A 21470-nucleotide genomic window follows, 5' to 3' on the forward strand; every position below is an offset into this window, starting at 1 on the left:
CAATCTTTGGGCCTCCAGGTGTTCTGCACTTCAGCTCCCATAATTCCTAACTGCTGGTTAGCTGGCTGGGATTTCTGCGATTTGGAAGTCCAAAATACCTGGAGGCCCAAAGGTTGGGAACCACTGGTTTAGATGCACCCTGGATTTACTTTTTCACTTTTAGAGGAGACACAGAAATCACTGTTTTCAACTCTGTATGTGCGTGTGAGAGAGAGCAAGAGAGAGGGAACAAAATTCTAGATAACACTTCCGTCATCTGATGAAGTGGACTATAGTCTATAATAGTTAAGATTGTGATAGATTTGCTATCTTTAAAATGTTGTTATCCTCTTTCTTGTTTTCAGTGTAATACATTGAGATTGCTACCACTTTAAAAACTGTATCAAACTGTGTAGCAAACACAAATCCCTTTTAAGTTGCTTACATCAACCTTATTCTAGGAACAAAACTACTCATACAATCAAGATCCTGGTTGTTTCATTTAAAAGCTAAAGGGAGAAACTTTATCTCTACTGGAAATTAATTGAGGCACTAGACATGTATATCCTAAATAAATTGGATATAAATTGAATAATTATATATATTGCATTGTGTGACTTATAACAAAGACATAATGGAAAACCCCATTGTAAAAATTAAGGATGTGTATAAAGAATTGATTTAATCTCAAAAATCCCCATAGGCAAGGTAGTCATTAATCCTTGGAGGGTTAGGGACACAAAGAAGGATTTCTCAAGACAGATAAATTGAAATGACCCTGCTTTGATCTCTGGAATAACAATAGCTGAAGAACAACCCCCAAAAAGAGTGGGAACTCTTGCCATGTTAGCTGGAGCTAGAGGATCGCCAAATTAGTGCTCAATAAATATTTGCCAGAGATGCTGAAAACTTCCTTTTCATATTTTAATTCCCACTTGTAAAACTACCAAGGAGCACTCAGCAAGAGAAAATATCCAACTATTAAACTATTGAAATGCTTAACTGCCTTTTACAGCCTCCTTGGTTACAGGTGCAATCTCCAAATCCTCCTGAAAACTCCCATATCCCCTAGAATCGGTTAACAGGTCACTTATGGGGCATCCTGATCAACAAGCAATTAATTCATCTCTTAAACTGGGTTTGTCTAATGACTTTTAATTTTGATTTTTAATACATCTGATTGATGTTCTGTAGTAACGCAGACTCAAAAATTGAATTAAAGGACTAGTAGTGGGAGTCGGGAGGATAACCCCAGAGCAAAGAAAAAGAAAAGGATGCACCACGGGCAGTTAAAGCCTTACATTAAACTCCCTTGCAGTTTTGCTACAAAATGATCCCTGAATTTGGCAAGCAAACTCAGATTCTTGCAAATTGGGCTGCTTGTCTATGTAGCCCTTGTGTCTGTAGGTTGCAATAGAAGGTGACATTTTGCAATGAGAAGCCTGGTTGAAAAGATGGGCCTGATTTATTGCTTTGTGTTTCAGTCAATTTCTTCTTAAATTAACCAGAGAGCACTTTGTAGTTCTGCTTCATTTCCCCATTGCTGCTTTATGAACTACCCCTGGGGAATTTCTGACAATCTATCACAGTCAACGTTGCTTGATCTCTTCTCCCCAAAGGATGTTACACCATTAAACACTAAACTAAATATAATCGCAGGTGAACTGAGCTCTTGCTTAAGCATTTGCTAATCACAACACAAGAAAAATGTCGATCTCAGAAAATTTCTAATCAATTCCAAGATAAATCATGTGTTTTCTTTTTTTTGCAATGTTGTGATGAGTACATATATCTGATTAAAATTTCTACAGTTTTATAGCTTTTCCCTGGGTACATCTCAAGCGACTAATAAGTGTTTAAAATGAAATGCAATGGCTTATGTTTGATGGGTTATTTTACACAATAAATTGCACCAGGTTTGCCTCAGAATGTAATCACGACAAGAAATTACAGCATTTTGCTTTTGTTAAGGATGAATGAAATTTTCATTTGAGTTTGATTTTGCAAACAATTTATCATAATATTCACATTCCTTTTCTTCATGTTCATGATACAATGAGCTTGAGATTTTTCAAAAATAATAATGCAAAAACATGACAGATCATCTATCTATCCATGTCCAAGGAATTCTGACTTTGAAACATGTTTATACTGGATTGGGTTTTCTGTGCATGTGGCTTCAAGTCACCTGTTGATTTATGGCAATCCGATGAATTTCATAGAGTTTTTCTCAGACAAGGAATATTTAGGAGTGAAATTTGCTTTTCTTCCTCTGAAATACAGACTCCAGAACTTGGTATCCATTGATGGTCTTCTATCCAAATACAAACCAGGACTGACCCTCTTTATGTTCTAAGAACAGACAAGATCTGGAGCCTTTAGGATATTTAGGACTATTTGAATTTAACTGGGTTGATATTGCCTTTTTTCTTTTTAGAAAATATACAGGAAAATAAAGCAAGACCAGGAAAGAAAGGTCTATACGTTTTTAATATCGAAAGCAGCAGAAAATGAAACTATCGGGTTTCCTTAATCTTTAGCTGAGTGTATCTGAATGATTCTTGAACTTCATAAGGCACATTCACAAATATTTTTCTACACCTTAAAATGAAACAGGTTCAAAGGTGCTAACTCACCCTTGTCCTACAGCACTGGTTCTCAACCAGTGTGTCCCCAGATGTTTTGGCTTTCAACTCCCAGAAATCCTAACACCTGTACCTATTTTTGAGTTTGATAATTCAGAATGGATTTCCTCTTTGACAAGTACAACTATAATCACTGCTAGCTCCAATTAACTGGCATGCTGCTCTAGATATGTGTACATTATATCTATGCAATTTGTTCTAGTGATGATGTTGCTTTATAGAACTTGATTAAAATGAAGAGGCCATCATCAGACTACCAAATAAGATCTATAGAGCAGTTTTATTTAGACAATTCATGTCAGAAACATAGCAGATTTACCCTATCATAACTCAATGATACCAACAAACTACCACTGCTGTTTGTCAATAAGATGAGCTATTGAATACTTGTATAAACTAAGGTCTTAAAATATTTTTGATTGTTCTGTTGAACACAAATTTCTCCATATCCTGCACCCAAAAGTTGTCTTCAGTTTCTAGTGGGGTCTTTTTTTCATGTGGAGATGATGCATTAAAAAGGCCTATCAAGTTGGGAAGGTATTATTAGAAGGCTTCATGCCATTTTAATTACTAGGATTTCTTTGTATTGTTATACAAGGTAAAAGAAGAAGTATAAAATATCAAATAAATATATATATATTAAAAACAAAACTAGCATGTCCCCATTCAAATATGTGGGCTTTCAAAGATTTCCCAAAAATCTGAATACAAGTGCATAACACCAGTGGAAGAGCTAATTCCAAAATACAGGACCTTTACCATAAAGACCCTGTCCTTTGTACTGAGTAGATGAGTAACCCTTTCTTCCACTGATTTAGAAAAAATATGGAACAATACATTGGTCACTTAATATTGGTCTTCCCATTAGAGGAGCCATACTGGCAACAAAAATATTCCACTCCCAATGTTTTCTTTTATTCTTGTATTAAAAGCATCAGTTCCGAATTGTTACATTCCCTCAATGATAATGAAATGTGTAATGACTTTTTAGCAGCCTGATTCTAAATTTTCCATTATAAAATGTTTCTGCCCTTTAATAAACCTTTTTAAAAATCTTTTGAAAACTCCTGCCTAGCAAACAAAACCTTAAAGTTCTGATCATTCCTCTTGCCCGAACATTCCCCTTAGATCATGTGCAACCACTTCAAAGTTGGTGGATCAAGCCAGTAATTGTAACGTTGCTTCAAAATATTTAAGCTAGAGGCTGGTAGTCGCGTGTCCCATTTACAGTCAGCATCTGTCCTCTAATTCTATTAGAGTACAAAGCAAAAATGTTTCCCAAAACTCACAAACAGGAAAGGCATCGCCCAGCTGGAAAGAAGCGGCTTCAGCTTTTTGGTCATTGAGCAGGGCTTTTGTGCTCACATCTTTCTTTTCGCAAGTCATCCCCCTCTCCCCAGACTCTGCTCCATCACACTCCCTCAGACACTCAGACACACACAAGATAGAGGTGGCTGAAGAAATTGCACTAATGTGAGCCTCGGGCAAAAAAAGAAAATAGAGAGGGGAGGGGAGGCTTGGCCAAGATGAAAGTAAGAGGAAAAGAAAGGAGGCAATTTAAGTCTGCTCCAGCTTGAATTGCTCTCTCACTGAAGCCAAGGGTAGAGGGTTGGGATGAGTAGGGCTCTTTGGAATAGCGCACATGACTGGGGAACAATTCATTGTGGCCATGCCTGCAGGCCAATTCCACTGGGCCAAAGAACAGAGGGTGCCATTCAAGCGCAAAACTAAGCAGGAGGAGTCACCCAATGCAACCATAAGAGCAACAGCAGTGTCTCTCCCCAGCCCCTGGGTCAGGGAGAAGGCCTACAGAGATTTCAACCTATTCCCTTTGACCAGAGCCATAATATCTGGTGGAAAAGGGGTCTCTCACAGTTCTGGAAACAGACAGAAGGGAAAATCACATAATACCATATGACTACCAAATAATCCATCACCAAACATGCTTCTATGTGCTACAACATCACATGCCACTATAGGGTTACTCCAGTCCACACAAAAGATTTCTCTTCAACTTTCAATCCTGACATGTGGAACTTGCAGTAACACAATCATTTCTTTGTGGTTCATCCCACAATGTGTCGATAAAATTTAAAGGCAGAACTGACCTCACAGTTAGACAGCAAATACTAGAGAGGGCACTTGCCAAAAATACCCACGCATGTCAAGGAATATATACTATATATGCTATATAGTAGCACAAATAGATTGTAATGTGGCAGGAGTAGAAATTCTGTGTAGAACTTTGGAAATTGCTGGACTGCAACACACATCAGCCATGTAGCATAGCCAGGAGATGGAGTCTTGCAAAGTTCTCATTAGTTACTTGCCATAAGTAAAAATGGCAACACTAGTGGTTTTGTGTATTTCCTGAACAGGAAGAAATTATTGAGAGGCATTTTTAGAGAACTGGTAGCTTTTTAAAATCGTGAGCAAGGAAAATCTCTGTTTTCGAGTTTTCCATTTATTGAAAATGTATACGTTGACAAAACATGACAGAGACAAAGCAACAGATGCATCAGCAGCATCAAATTCACAGTAATATCTTCCCATCCCATTCAGTCTTGATAAAATATATGGGACACTTTGCAGTTCTTTTTCAAAAAGATTGAAACAACTGATTTCCTGCTCTGACATATAGGCTTCCTTCAAACACTGCAGCCATTAATCTGTGTCTCATCCAACAGTATTTGCCTCTTCTCAGTGGGTGCAGAAGAGTCATATATTGATGCAAAAGCATACTTTTGGGTGTCCTAAACTGAAATTAAAAGGACTTCTGTTTAACTTAAGACTAGTTACAGTTCTTATCATCCATTTCATTAGCCCAACAGGATGAAAAACACTACATTTGACATCACCTATCCTAAAGCAAGATCTTAAACAAACAGATTTGAAGCCAAGTTGCCAGTCCAACTCTTGTTACTCAGCCAAAAGCCATAACAATCAGAGAAAATTTACTGCAAAGCAGTGAAAAAATAACTGTCCACTAGAAATCATTATTTCATTTATCATTTTCACAATCATTAACATTCGTTTGAAGAAATTAAAATCTTATTTTTGCTGCTGTAACATAACCTTTCTAGGCACACATATATTTTAATACCGTAACAGGTAATGTGACTTTTGAGTACATTCCAAAAGCAACTCAAGCAAGAATACTAGACAACCATTATTGTTTTGGAAACTTCCACAGGCTTTCACCCATTTCATTGTCAAAATGGAAAGATTGCCATCTTAGGAAATACAGTTTTTGTCTCCTAGAAAATTGTAGACTCTGGAACTAATGTTGAAAGCAAAGATTAACGAATGTTATTCTTAATAAATAAAGCAATATTAATGGTGAGAAGTAAAGTAAGTATTCCATGACACTTCTACACATGTCTACTGAGAAGCAAGTCCCAATGTGTTCAATAAAACCTGCTCTCTGGCAAATGGGCTTGCAGCAGCAATTAGTTAATCAGTTTGCATATTCAGTCCTCCTTTGTTCTGATCATTGATCCCATTCTGGATCTTAATTCAAGCAAGTAGAAAGTTGGTTCTACTCAACACAGTTGATTATTTCCATGTCAGTATTGCCTATAAATCGTCTTGAATCCATGTACCCATGCTAAAATACCTTCATCTTCCCTTATTATTAATTTTACTGTCATCCACTTTAATGAACTAAGTAATGTGAAAAAAGTATCTGACAAAATAACTTTGCAGTATAGTCTTATGCAAACATATTCAAATGTATTGAGTCTGCTCAAGCATATATAGGAATGCAAACATTAAAACTGTTCTTATAGAATTGAATAAAGCTCTTTCAAACCACGTAAGATTAAGGAGAAACTAGAAACAGTCACACTGGATTGGGATTGAACAGAATGGGATGGAAAAGAATACAATCTACGTGAATAGCAGATGCATAGTCTCTGTATTTTTTGAGTGGCCTCATGTCCCTTTCAGCTGCATTTTCTCATTGCAGTAATTCCACCTTACTTTGAGCCACAATAAGTAAAAATAAAATGTAAAAGATTCACCCATAATCTATTTACTGGATCACTCAATTTTTTAACATTTTGAAAGAATGTACATATTTATCATTGTTGCATTCTACCATTCCTCATAGAGTTCCTGGTGGGTTCCATTATATTTTTATAATATCCAAAATAAGGCAGAGTAGACTAACTAATAGTTACTTATATAGCTGTTTTTCATTAAAAGTCACCTAAAAAACAATGGACTTCATTAGTAAATTTAGCAAAAACCACAAAACATCCTTATAATGAAGTTTCCTTATGAAAGAAATTCAGAGGGAAAAATTACCTGCAAATGCTGTGCATGGTTACCTGGTAAAAAGCCTCAACTCAACAACACAACTAAATGAGTGTGTTTAATTTTCTGGCATTGTTTGAAAGAAGTTCAAAGTGCAATACACTCAACATAATTCACTGAAGGTCTTAAACATTCAGAAATAGACATTGATATTAAATATGGTCATAAAAAAGACTGCAGGATAATCTTCCATTTTTGCTCTGATTTGCGAGCTGTAGCTCTTTTGAGTACAAGAATTGAAACTATATTTCAAGGTGGAAAAACAACAGCAAAGACTGCTTTGTTCAGATAAAAATAGCTGTTTATTGTGTTGATATTTTTATAAAGGAGATAACAAGATTTTTGGTAGCTTCCTTTAATATCTTTACTCGATCTAATTCAAACTAAATATGGTAGCATGGAGTGCCCCCATACTGTGTGTTCATCCTGAATGTTGGGAAAGGACTTCAAATATAAATTGATCTAAGGAAGGAAGTAAAGGAAAGGTGCTTCCAACATTCTTGAGGTCTGGTACAAATGCAACCTGGCACCAAAATGTCTCAAGGCTAACCCAACCCCTTAGTACAGAGGCACTTAACAGGTCCATATTAATCAACACTAGAATATATTCCAGATCAAGGTGCAATGGAAACAAAGTATTACAAAGGCAAGTGCAACCATTTCTAGTTTGAAAGCCCTGGATCAAACCTCAAGACTGAAAGACATTTCTTTCTCCAACATATTTTCCAGAGCAAAGATCTTATTCCACAAAAAAGTTTGCTTTTTTTTAAGTGCAAAAGATATTTGGCGCAAAAAAATGATCAATGACCAACCTGACTTTAAAAAAAAACAATGAACTAAAAGCATTGTTTGTTTTTCCATGAAAATCTGTGCCATTTTTACATACATTTAAACACTGTGAAGATACAGCTCTTCTTAAATCCCTTGTAGGCTTGAGAGTGTTTCTCCCCTCCCTCTTCTGCCTTTTTTCCCTTTTACAATGCAGAGGGATACTATAGTCTTAAAGAATGGTTTCAGTTGTCTGTCCTGAATGGCTGTCGGCATCTCTAGCCGTCTAGAAAGGCTAGAAACATTTTGTAGGTGAAAATAGCCACTTTTTCCACGGTGGAGAGTCCATAAAACTCCTCAGAGCATCAGCTATTGGTGCTCCCTGAATAATTCATCCCTCATTGCAAGCCCATAATGTCTTTTCTGGGCCTATTGTGGGGCCTGTTTTCTCTTCTTTTCTCCTTGAATTATAAAAAGGTTGCCTTCTTTTGTCCACATCAAGCTGCTGCTAGCTGAACCTTTGTCTGGCCAAAGCTAAAGTGTGAGTTTCAATGGACTCTCCCCTCTTTGTTTTCCAAGTTCATCTCCAAGTGTAGATTGTGTATAGAAGGCCTCCTTTGTAAAAGCTGGAAAAGTTGTACAAATGTTTGACCAGCTCATTTGGTACTTTTGTCTCCTGTTTTCCAGGGCCTTTACTAGATGTGCAGGGCAGAGGAGGAGGAGGAGGAGGAGGAGGAGGAGGAGGAGGAGGAGGAGGAGGAGGAGGAGGAGGTGGTGGTGGTGGTGATGGTGGAGGGATGGTAGTATAGTGTTAGGGAAATCTCATCAAGTCACCCAGTTTGGGCAAAAATCTATCCGGCACCCCAACTACAAGGTCTTGGAAAAATCAGTCATAGCATCCATAACAGGCCAATAATCTAAACAGATGTGACCTCCAGTGATAACAGGTGGCAACTGCAACATAGATTAGTATTTTTCCCAAAAACCTACTCGAATGAAAGCATTAACAATTTACACCACAATGCCAAATGTACTCATGTACCAAAGTATTGAAAAACTATTAGTGAAGTCCTCCAAAGGTCTAAAATAACTGAGCAAAATCCAAGATCTCTGGAGGAAAGTGACATTAATTTCAATGAGATTGACTTCATATGAGGCCTATCTAAATCTCTTTGAAGAAGAACATTGCTCCACAAAAACGCAGGGGAAAGAGCAGAAATCATCTTCTGCCTCACAATCCTAGACTGTTTCTGAACTTTCTGTCTACTTTCAAGCATTTCCAATAGTTTTATAAGCATTTTCTTTCCCTTCCTTAAATGTACAAACTCCACCCACTTTGAAGGGAATGCACGCAAACTTTCTGAGGAGACAGACACAGCATGGCACCACAAACCTATTTCTCACCCTTCCCACGATTCTAAATATTTCAAGAATAAAGTGAGAAGCTCTGTGAGTCAGAACCTCACCATGCTTTGACACAGACCACTGGATCTCTCTAAACTTTGCTTACATGTAAATTCTAGAGAAATCGATACAAAATGCAAGCCTCTAACCGGCCAAGTTTCCTTTCTTTTTTCCTTTGAGAGAGAAAGACGGCATTTGGTTTGACTGGAAGCCCTTGGGGAAAAGGGCAGGACTCCCTTCCCCGCCCTCCGCCGGCCCTTTTTATTTAATGCCTTCAGCTTCACTAACCCAAAATACCGCTCTGGGTTGAGGACACAGAAGAAATGGGACCCAACAGCTCGGGCCACACGATTGAGCAACTCGCCTTTCACAAAGAGTTCACACAACAAGCCTCCTCTCCATCCCCCTAGACACACACACACACACACACACACACACAATCCCACTGGGAAGCGCTTTCGCCCAGATTGCGAATTTCTCATGGCAATGAAATAGGAGAGATTGGGAAATGCGGCCAAGGGATGAACATTTGGGAAGAGGAAGAAGAAACAGAATTCAAGCTAGGTTTGTATTTGCTTCACAATAACGCTCACAGATGATCACAGCATCAAGTTCAAAACTTTTTTCTTTCCTCTCTTTGGAATTTGCAATACTGAACGACAAGTCTTTTAAAAATATATAAATACTAAATCCAGGACTTGATGTGTCCATGCCTCCTGCCCCAAACGCCTTTCCTTCGTTTTCCTTTCTCTCCTGACTCTACTTGGACTCCAAGAAAATACACGGGACCCTACCACGCATTTTGGAGAGCTCAGGCTATGCAATCCATTGTTGCCGATGCCCAGTTGCCTGGGTTGACCATTCTGTTTGTCTGATGCTTTAAATGTGCGGTGTGGATCTCCGCTTAGTTTACTCACAACTCGCTCTCCTCCGGCAAGGATGCTAAACTCCGAAAGAAAGGAACCATGAAATCCTCAATGTTTCTGGTGCCTGTTTACTCAGAAACCCGTCCCCTCATATTCAGTGGGGCCTTACTGCCGAGAAAGTGTGGTTGGAGTTACTTAATAACCCAATAAATTGCTGACTGATTTTTTAAAAAATGATTATTGTTGTTTCTTCTTAATCTTTTACAAATTATTGAAAGCCACCTTGAATCCCAGCTCCGGAGAAAAGTGGGATATAAATTCAATAAACAAAAAAATCTCCCACCTTGGATATTCCACAGATATATAAACCCCACTTGCCTAGTTTCTCCCACCCTTACTAACCTTCTGTACATTCCACAGATATATAACCCTCATTTGCCTAGTTTCCAACAGACCTCACAACCTCTGAGGATGCCTGCTATAGATGTGGACAAAACGTCAGGAGAGAATGCTTCGGGAACATGGCCATACAGCCCGGAAAACTCACAGCAACCCAACAAATGAATTGCTTGCATCTGGCTGAGCCTATCCTAAAAACTTCTTTCCACTTCCCAAGGCTCCGGAACAGCCCAGACACAGACTAACTGGTCCTATTTTTATTACTGACCTAAATTCTATTGCTAATACCAAAAAGAGTAGAGTCACTGAATCCATGAGATTTCCCAATGTGTTGATTCAGCAGTTGGTTCAATGGGTGGACTTAAGCTGATTTACATACTTGAAAGCAGATGATGAAGACGTTGATATATCCTGAACGATTTCTCACACCTTGGCGCAGTCATTCATCAGAATGGAATCTGCAGCCAGAAGAAGGGTTGGAAGGGCAGCTTGGTAGGAACTAGGTAAGACCCTCATGTGTCAAGATTGAATGCTAAAATGAGGATTATCCGTGGAATTTCCCATATATGTGTATGGCAGTGAAAGCTGGACGGTGAACTCATAGGGAGAAAATCACCTCCTTTGAAATGTGGTGCTGGGGAAGAGTTCTACAGAAACCATGAACGGTTGAAATAGGAAATGGACCCTAAACTTTCCCTAGAAGCCAAGATGACTAAATGGAGTCATATAATGAGAACTATCTTCACCAGAAAACACTATAATGCTTGTAAAGTAAAAGTCAGTAGGAAAGAAAACCACATTTCAGAGGGATAGACTCAATAAAGGAAGACACGACCCTGAATCTACAAGTCCCGATACTAGGGCGAATTGGAGACACCTCATTCATGGAGTCGCCATAAGTCGCAGTCACTTGATAACAGCAGCAAATTCCCAGCACTTCGTCTGTAGCCTTTAAATCGGTGGATTCCCAAACGCAGAAGGAAGAGGGAAGTCCTACTGATTTCTAGAAGGCCATAGAGCAAATCATGCAGGTCGCATCAGTAGTACCATCAATTTAATTACAATTACTCCCAGCAACGTGGGTATGGGTGCCATCCTCCATCCCTAGTTAACCCATCCTTTTGCCACAAGCATCAACCCATCATGGAGAGAAGACCAGAACGCAAAGTATACTAAAAGTGTTTTACTTTGAGTATAGCTTTACTTTTTACCCTACACAAATTAATCTAAGAGAAAGACTCTTTAGACTGCATCTTATGGTATACTGAATCGCCTGTATCTGTAGTGACAAAAGACCAGCAAATCTCAAGGTGAAATCGGTCTCTTCGACGGAAGACACTCCTTCCCTTTCCTTTCTACACAGAAGCAGACAAACAGAGCTACTAGGATCACTTTGCACTGTGTTTAAAGGTGGAATAAGTATGCAGAATTCCTTTATGGCCTGGTAGATCCTTAAAGAGTCAACGAAGCTTCCTTTCAACAAGTTACCAAGCTCAAGGACTGATAAAAAGTGCCCCTGGAGATCTAGGAATCATAGGACAGAGCGAGAATGGGAACTGAACGGGATGAACTGATGCAAGCCACCTGTTTTAAATTTGAAGGAAGGCAAAGATCCTCATCTGAATAAATCTTGACCGAAATAGAATAAAATATGGTACAACCACCAGAAATGGGAGTCATAGAAATGTTAGAACAAGGAGGAATCACAGAAACCAATAAAATGTACACAACGGATCTTGGCTAAGAATCCTGTTGGTTAGTCGCAACTAGATCAGATCAGAAATATACTTGGGAAAGGGCATTGTTCCCCCAATTTTTCCTTTAGTCCCCGAATTTCTAGCATTTCAGTACATCAAAAACTTCAGCTTAGGTTTAGAAATAATGTTTATACATTCCGAGGAAAATGAACAAGGAAAGAAGCGGTGTAGTATTCTGAACACTGGGCTACATCCCAGTGGAGACCAGGGTTAAAACCTTCCCTCACAGGCAACACTCTCAACCTCAGAGGAAGGCAAAGACCAAAACAACCCAACATAACACGATTTGAAGACCTTTAACAACAACTAAACAGTGAGGAAGGAAATGAAGCTACAGCAAGGTGGCAACGATTGTCAAGTCGCACTCCCTGCAATGTTAGAAATTTGGGGGCTGAAGAATTCATTGGAGGAAGAACTCTTATTTGAAGACAATGCTTTCAGTTTGCTCAACTACAGTGCTCCAACAGACCCATAGAATTAGTGGTTGAATGGTGTAAATCCAATTTTTCTAGTGGTTTTACTCTAGTCGGGATTAACAATATGATTTCGGCCCATTGATTTCATGTTGAGTACCTCCAGCTCCCAGAAATGGAGTAAAACTCACCTGGAGTTTTGCCTTACTCGTTTTAGTAAGGCCTGAAAAAGCTTTATGTGTGTGTATGTGTGTATATACATATACATATTTGTGTGTGTGTGTGTGTGTGTTTGTGCGCTCTGACATATATAAAAGGAGTTAGAGCCACTTTTTAAGAAAGGTGCGCACATAAATAGCCACATCTAAAGAAAGGCTTTTCAAGCCCCACTGAAATGAGATAGGCAGAACTCTGGGTGAGATCTAGATCTGGATCTTGCCGGATGGCTTCTCCCAGAAGAGCCAGCCCTGTTTCCAGTCAATGGGCCCATTTTGCGTGGATGAGTAGCCCAGCAACTGCCTTCCAGGGTCGTCATCCCATCCCATCCTCCGTCCAAAACAGGTGGCCCAACAGGCACAAAAAAGTCCATGAAAGTTTTGGCCACCACTTTATTTTATCGACAAGCATTATCCTGCTTTCCTTTGGTGCATCAGGTGGCTCTCCCAGCAAACCGGGTGGTGCATTGAAATACCCACTTTCTGGCCATTTCTGCTACAGAAGGAAACTTCTACTGATTCCATCGGAGCTATCCACTTCTTCAAGGATGTCTGTAGTCTAAGCTTGTATTCATACTGCACAACTGTAGCCGTGTGATCCCACTTAAACTGTCATGGGCTTATACTATAGAATCTCTGGATTTACTGCTAGGGACGTGGAATTCTAAGCTAAAGAGCTTCATTTAGTGCTGTAGTATTGGGTTATTAGACCCATTTAGAAGAGAATCACCCACCAAACTACACTCCCGAGAATCCTAGACTGGAGCCATGCAAGTTTAAAGTGAGATCTAACGGCTATAATTGTGCAAGACAGATGCCCCCTATGACAGGACTTTGGCTTCTACACACCAAGAAGATTAACCAGTAAAGTTCATCTGCTCTCTGCTACAACCAAGTCCTAAAATCACCTATTTTTTCAAAGCTTAAAAAAAAAGTCTTGTTTATAAATAGGCAAGGAATCTTACACAAGATAGAGAATTTAGATGGAACAATCATTGGGAGTGATGGCAGAAGAAAGATACAGAAGAAACATGACTATTTAATGTATCGGCTTCTCCACATCAGGGAACTTCTCTACAGGTTGAAGAAGCCAGCAAAAGCCGCCGTGGAAATCTCTCACAGAGACAGAATAGGAGATATTATGTGTTGGCTACGGCTTTCGTGGCCATAATCACTGGGTTGCTGTGAGTTTTCCGGGCTTTATGGCCATGTTCCAGAAGCATTCTCTCCTGACCTTTCGCCTGCATCTATGTCAAGCATCTTCAGAGGTTGTGGGGTCTGCTGGAAACTAGTCGAGTGAGTTTTATATATCCGTGGAGTATCCAAGGTGGGAGAAAAGTATTCTTGTCTGTTTGAGGTAAGTGTGAATGTTGCAATTGGCCACCTTGATTAGCATTGGATAGCCTTTCAGCTTCAAGGTCTGGCTAGTTACTGCCAGGGGGAATCTAACACTTCCCAACAAAGGATTCCCCTTGGCAGTAAACAACCAGCCCTTGAAGCTGAAAGACTGTTCAATGCTAATCAAGGTGTCAAGCCGACAAGAGTTTCCAACAGACCTCACAACCTCTGAGAATGCCTGCCATAAACGTCAGGAGAGAATGCTTCTGGAACATGGCCATAAAGCCCGGAAAACTCACAGCAACCCAGGATATATTATATGTGCAACCCCAGCAAGGCTTAGCTTTCTCAAATGTCTCAAACTGGAGTCCTTTCTCAAAAGCCATCCAAGATCCACCACAGAATGAGTAAAGCCAGACACACCAAAGAAGTATCATGTCCTTCATTAGTATTTATTTTCTTTCTGAAGGATCCCAAAGAAGAGGAGTAACCTAGAGTAGAATTAATACAATTGGATACCACTCGAACTGCCCTGGTTCAATGCTATAGATTCAGGGGGGTGGTTTGTCTTTAGCCTTCGTCTTTGCCCAAGAGTGATGGATCCCATAACATCGAGTCATGGCAGTTGGACTGCCTTCATTCTAGCCTGCCCTTGCCACGCTTCCCAAACAGACACCTCCTTCTCACATATCTCCGCATTGACACCACATGGAGGATTCCCTCGAAGGGGAAATCGGACCCCTCTTTCCCATGAAACCCGCTTAGACTTCTGATCGCCTTTGAGTCGCATTAGACGGCGCCGGGTGGCCTTACCTCTCTCGCTGAGGATGCCGTCGATGCTGTGCTTGGCTTTCTTCTCGCTCTCCTCCACCTCCTTCCTCTCCAGCTCGGCTTCTTCTTCTTCTCCTTTCCCAAATTTGCTTCTCAAAATGCGGCTGATGGAACTCACTGAGGAAAGAGAGAGGAAAGGGCAGCCGTGAAGCAGAGGGAGCCCAGCCTGGTCGGGCCAGTGGATCTCCCCTGGCTTTCCCCACAAGCTTGGGCCAGATCCCTTCCATCCCTTGAGCCATTCATTACAGGAATCTGGGGTGCTTTTGGTCCCTCTAATTGCTCTTGGAAGCAGAAGCCGATGGCTTATTTTTTTAAGGTTCTTTGCTCAGCCGCCCTGAAATGGACTGCTAACTCTTCCAAATCTTGAATAGTTGGACTTACACTTGAAGCAAGATTTTTTATTTATTTATTTATTTTGCCACCGGAACAGGGCCTTTTGGGAAAGGAGGAGAAGAAGAAGAGATCAGGACCGAGGTTTCCAAGCAGCAGCCTCCAAACTCCAGCAACTCAAAGAGCTCCTTCAACACATTAATTAAATACATAGGCGCACACATATAAACTGAATATGTATTTACTGAAGTGTGACTAGTAAATTTAAAAAGCACCCTGAATACTCAAAGCCCTTCCACACAGCTCTATAACCCAAAATATCAAGGCAGAAAATCCCACAATATCTGCTTTGAATTGGTTTATAAGAGTCCACACTGACATATATTCCAGTTCAAAGCAGATAATGTGGGATTTTATTCAGCTGAGCGGAAGGGGCCTCAAAACACCATTAAGAGGTACATATGCTGTTGAATTAAGAGGATTCAGTTCTATACTTTTTAAGCTAACTGTTTTAGAAGCTGGTATTTCTCCCATATGTTTACTCAATTTAGAAAATATTTTATGGAGTAGCCCTGTTGGTCGTGTGCTTTTGTCACCTTATGGCAACCCTATCAAGTTTTTCTTAGACAAAGAATATGAAAGAGTAGCCATTGCTTTCCAATAAAATATTACCTACATTACCTAACATCAGAACAACAACAACAACATCCAACTTTACTTGACGCAAACTCCATCACAATAGCATTTGAAGCTTCACAGGTATCACGAGATGAAATGCTACATACAGTCCAAAAGACTCACAGCAACCCAGTGATTCCGGTCAGGAAAGCCTTCGACAAACACAAGAAGTCCCTACGTTTGCAGCGTTTTATGTTGGTGGTTGGTGGCTCTGAACTAAAGCTATAGAATCCTGGTAGTTGTCCTTTTACAAGATCTTGAACCATCTCTACCAAAGAGTGCTAAGGCATCACCAAATCACAATTCCAGGTGGCTTCTGGCTATCTTAGAATGCATCTACACTGTGAAATTAAGGCAGTTTGACACCATTTGAACCTCCATGGCTCATGCTATGGAATCATGAGAGTTAGGAGCCCCCGATGGCGCAGTAGATTAAAGCCTTGAGACTTGAAGGTTGGGTTGCTGACCTGAAGTTTCCAACTCGGGAGAGCGCGGATAAACTCCCTCTATCAGCTCCAGCTCCCACAAGGATGGTAAAAACATCAAAACGTCCGGGCGTCCCCTGGGCAACGTCCTTGCAGACGGCCAGTTCTTTCACACCAAAAAACCCTTGCAGTTTCTCAAGTCGCTCCTGACACAAAAAAGGGAGTTGTCATTTTATAAGGTCTTTGGGCTCCTCTGCCAAATTCTGGTGGCTCCCCAACTACAAATCCCAAGATTCCAAAGCACTGAGCCAGGGCAGTTCAAGTGGTATCAAACTCTACGAATTCTAAGGTGTAGAACCACCCAAGGTCAGTTCAGTACAGATGTTCCCTTACTGCAAGAGAACAGGAGGAGAGAATTAGGCTTATGTAAGAATGGGTCTTCAGTGGATCTGGACACAAACACACACACACACACACACACACACACACAGTGAGGTAGGTTAAAATATCAGACTCCCACCAGTTGCTGATCTGGTTCAATAGGAACTTGGGAAGTGCAGAGCGTTTAAGGCCGTTTGTCAACCCGCTCCTGGAGTGAAAATGTGCATGCGTATATCCAATGCCCATGGGGAGCTACCACCAATTAGTCCTTGAAACTTCCACATCCTCCCTTGGGTGTACCTACACCGGAGAATTAATGCAGTTTGACACCCCTTTAACGGCCATGACTCACTGCTATGGAACCATAGGAGTTGTAATTTGACAAGATCTGGAGCCTGCTCTTCCAAAGAGTGCTGGCGCCTCATCAAACTACAACTCCCAGGATTCTCTAGTATTTAGCTAACAACTACCATCCTTCCTATGTCACTCATTGTGTTTGTCAAACTACTTTAATTCTACATTACAGTAGAGTCTTACTTATCCAACACTCACTTATCCAACGTTCTGGATTATCCAACGCATTTTTGTAGTCAATGTTTTCAATGCATTGTAATATTTTGGTGCTAAATTCGTAAATACAGTAATTACTACATAGCATTAATGTGTAATGAACTATTTTTCTGTCAAATTTATTGTATAACATGATGTTTTGGTGCTTAATTTGTAAAATTATAACCTATTTTGATGTTTAATAGGCTTTTTCTTAATCTCTCCTTATTATCCAACATATTCGCTTATCCAACGTTCTGCCGGCCTGTTTATGTTGGATAAGCGAGACTCTACTGTAATTAATTCTTGGCTAGGGAAGGAAGCACAGAAATAAATGAACGATCAGTGAAAGAAGAAAGAGAAGACTCCCAAGAACATGTTGGGCCAGAAATCGGAGGAAGAAAAGAAATCCCTGCGGAATCCACCACCAACTCTTCCCTTCAAGTCCTTTGCTGCAAGGTCTGGCTGCAAGGTCTCAATGGAGGAGACCCACTGGATTAAAGGGACTAGCAGAAATGTTCAATCCGTGTGGAAATGCATGAATTGTACAGTCTAGATGTAGCCCCAAATCCCCAGCAGGCTACCAATAACTGATTTTGAATTTGAGCTGAAGTATATCAAGGACTGGGTGGTGGGAAAGCTGACCTGAAGGGACGGTGTTTCGGTCGCAGACGCCGTCCTTGAGCAACTTGTCGCGGATCTCCCAGCTGAACATGCCCGCGTTCTCCCGCTTGTACTCCTCGATCTTCTTCTCGACATCCGGCGTCGTCACCTGCTTTAATAGAAAGGGGCCAAAAAAAGAGCAGTTTGTACATTTCGTGAAGAGAGGAGGGGAGGGGGGAAGGATCGAAGGAAGGAAGAGGAGAGAGACGAGGAGGAAGAGGAAGAAGAAGAAAAGAAGACAAGGAGGAAGACGAGGAGGGGAAAATAGGAGAAGGTGAAAGATCGAAGGAAGGGATAAGAGAATGAGAGGGGGGTACGAAGAGGAGGGAAAAAAGGAGGAGGAACAAAAGAAAGAAATAATTATAGAAGACGATAAAAGAAAAGGAAGAAGGAAAGGAGGAAAAGGGATCGAAGGAAGGGATAAGAAGAGAGAGCCCTGGAGGAAAAAAGAGAAAAAAAGAGAAAGAAGAGGAGGAGTGCTTGGCCCATAACCCCCAACAAGGAGAAAGAAGAAGAGGAGAGAGGGAGAGAAAGAAGATGAGGAGAAGGGGAAGGAGGAAGGAAAGAAAGAAAAGAAAAGGAGAAGAAAGATGAGGAATAGAGGTGGAAAGGAAATAATAATAATAATGTATTGGGTTGCTGTGAGTTTTCCCGGGCTGTATGGCCATGTTCCAGAAGCATTCTCTCCTGATGTTTCACCCATATCTATGAGCCCACATCTATGGCATCTAATTCAACAAATGATTCCCCTCTCAGGCTTTGAATCTGCAAGGCTATTCAATGCTAATCAAGGTGATCAATTTCAACATTCACACTTCTCTCAAATAGACAAGAGTTCTTTCTCCCACCCTGGACCTTCCACAGATATGACTGACAAGTACCCACTAATGGAATAATAACAATGTATTAGATATCATTTAAGATTGTACTATGTACAATAAATTAATATAAATGTCAGATTACAAATCACAACCAAACTGTTGCATTCACAGTATGATGAATGGTAGTTGCATTCACGATGTAGTAAACTTTCTTGTTTATTTTCTTGATGAGAAGACCCCTTGATCCACAGCAGGTTTCGACTGCCTATAGTCTTCGTCTGGTGGTAGGTTTTTATTTATTTATTTAGTTCAAACTATTCAAGAATGTAATCAATGAACTGTAAAATCTTTCCTAGATATCGTGGAACAAAGTGTTCTTCTGTTTTCAATCAGTGATACTCTGCATTCATGTTTTATTCTACTGCGAGTGTGAAAACCTTCCACAACACAGTAATAATAATAATAATAATAATAATAATAATAATAATAATAATAATAATAATAATAAATAATGTACTTGTATGTGTTACCCGCCTCTTCTCACAGATGGAGTTGGGGGTACAATACAGTTAAGCTACACAGAAAAAATTACAGGTATTAAAATACCTAGAGATTGAAACGCATTAAAATGATGCATACCAATACAATGTATTTACAGAAAGAAGGAAGGAAAAAGGAAGGGGAAGGAAGAAGAAAAAAGAGGGGGGGGGGGAGAAGAGACATAAAAGAGGAAGGAAGAAGGGAAGGAAGGAAGGAGAAAGAAGAGAGAGGGGGAAGAAGAGACACAAAAGAGGAAGGAAGAAGGAAAGGAAGGGAAGGGAAGAGAGGGAGGAGTAATGAAAAAGGGACGAAAAATTGCAGTGGAAAGTCCCTTCCAATCTGGTGCCCATTAGGAGTGAGACGGCGTGGAAGTGATGCTGTTGAAAGTCAGCACACTATCCCTCCTTGTTTCCTCCTCAATCCTTCTTCTCAGCAGCTTTTCAAGGAGACCCTTGGGGTGAGTGTCCGCTTGACGCAAAACAGCTGAGGCAGGAGTTTTTAAAAATTAGGACCTCTCTCGCTCTCTGTCTCGCAAACACACACACACACAAAAAAGCCTTACTGTGGGATGGAGGTGAATAAGGAATCGAGATGCCGAAGTTTACTTTCTATTTATTTATTTATGTATTTCCAGCCTTTGTATAGGGAGTCGGTTCCTTTCACTTTTGTAAAAAAAAAAAAAAGAGGGGACAACATGTTCCTGGTCTGTGTGATATAGATCAAAGGGGGCTCTCAGAATAGTTCTGAGAAGAAGTCAACTTGGGAAGAAGTCAAACCCCCGTCGGCTTCAGTCTAAAGCAATGTTTTGGCAATAGAGAGCCACTGAAATAAGGAGGCTCCTTTCCAAGCCATGTTTTGAAGCTTGAAACAATACAAATAAATTTTCCAACCAACGGAGAGTGGGCAGAAGAAGGAATCGCCCGAGGAAGGGAGGTCGCCCTCGTTGAAAGGCAAGACGAAACCCCAAAAGGGACTTTCCAAAGGTTGCTGTGAGTTTTCCGGGCTGTATGGCCATTCATACAGCCCGGAAAACTCACAGCAACCCAGTGATTCCGGCCACGAAAGCCTTCGACAACACATTGGGCTTTCCAAAGTTCGTGGAAAGTTTCGCTCAAGGAAAAGGCACCCACTGAAAAATCTCGGAAAATCAAAGAGGGAATTGAATTATCAGAATTATCATCAGCCAAGATCTGCTCTACACAACTTCACACAACTGCAGAGCCATATTATGAACTGGGAACTATATTTCTCCATTCTTCTTGAGGAGCGCCCCACCTCAAAAAAAAATCAGACTTAAACTCAGACGTGATACAAAACTGTTTAGCTTTCAAATTCATTTGCTGGAAAAGATGCAGCGAAGGGAGAAAAGAAAACCAAGGTAAATTTGTTCTAAAGTTGGAAAGCGTTTTTGGGAGGGAGCTTTCAAAACAACATCAACAACCCTAAACCCCTAATGTGGCCGTTCAGTTTGGTATTTTCTTGTGTAAACTGAAATAGTTTTGCATAATAACCCGATTCAGAAACGTATATACAGGGAGTATTGTGGGTAGCTTTGGAGCAACAGGTTAAAGGATGGGGAGGAGCACTGCCTTCCAAACAAACAAGAACAGAACATATTGAATTGCGAGGAAGTGGGCTGATTTGTAAGGGGGCTTATTTTTCAAATATATGCTTAAAACACAATAGGCAATTTTGGTAAAAACTGAGCGATAGAAGTAGGTAAGAGGATAGGTAAGTGGGATCCACTACGATCTGAAACTCTATTGTCAGTGTTGATTCATCCAGTGGCCAGGATAGGAAAAAACACAAGCCTGAAAAGGGATCGGATCACAGAAATGATGGTCTTGCCCCAATGTCTGAATCCCTTCTTGAAAGATTACGTCCAGGGTGGCATTTCTTTGAGCGAAAGCTTGTTTACTTGGAAACTTAAGTTCCCTTTAAGTCAGTAGCTCTAAAATCTCCAGTATTTTCTGTTGGTCATGGGGGTTCTGTGTGGGAAGTTTGGCCCATTTCTATCGTTGGTGGAGTTCAAGGGGCTCGTTGATTGTAGGTGAACTATAAATCCCAGCCACTACAACACCCAAACTTCAAGGTCTATTTTCTCCAAACTCCACCAGTGTTCATATTTGGGCATATTGAGTATTAGTGCCA

The 21470-nt window shown here is 40.4% G+C and overlaps 1 protein-coding gene across 3 annotated transcripts in view; it reads right to left on the bottom strand.

Moving 5' to 3' along the window:
- The window catches only part of pax3 (paired box 3), a 129962-nt gene that overhangs the window by 100802 nt on the left and 7690 nt on the right, over window positions 1-21470 (bottom strand). The window contains exons 3-4 of one of the 3 annotated variants that reach the window (XM_008106289.3): window positions 17941-18067; window positions 14915-15049 (exon numbers count right to left, since the gene is read on the bottom strand). In XM_008106289.3, the coding sequence (XP_008104496.1) occupies window positions 14915-15049; window positions 17941-18067 (262 nt within the window). Of the gene's footprint in view, window positions 1-14914; window positions 15050-17940; window positions 18071-21470 lie in introns of all 3 variants that reach the window. The other 2 variants (XM_003218269.4, XM_062976570.1) reach the window with 2 other exon arrangements.

The sequence above is a fragment of the Anolis carolinensis genome, chromosome 3 (assembly GCF_035594765.1).
Source record: "Anolis carolinensis isolate JA03-04 chromosome 3, rAnoCar3.1.pri, whole genome shotgun sequence".
In the NCBI taxonomy this organism is placed as follows: domain Eukaryota; kingdom Metazoa; phylum Chordata; class Lepidosauria; order Squamata; family Dactyloidae; genus Anolis; species Anolis carolinensis.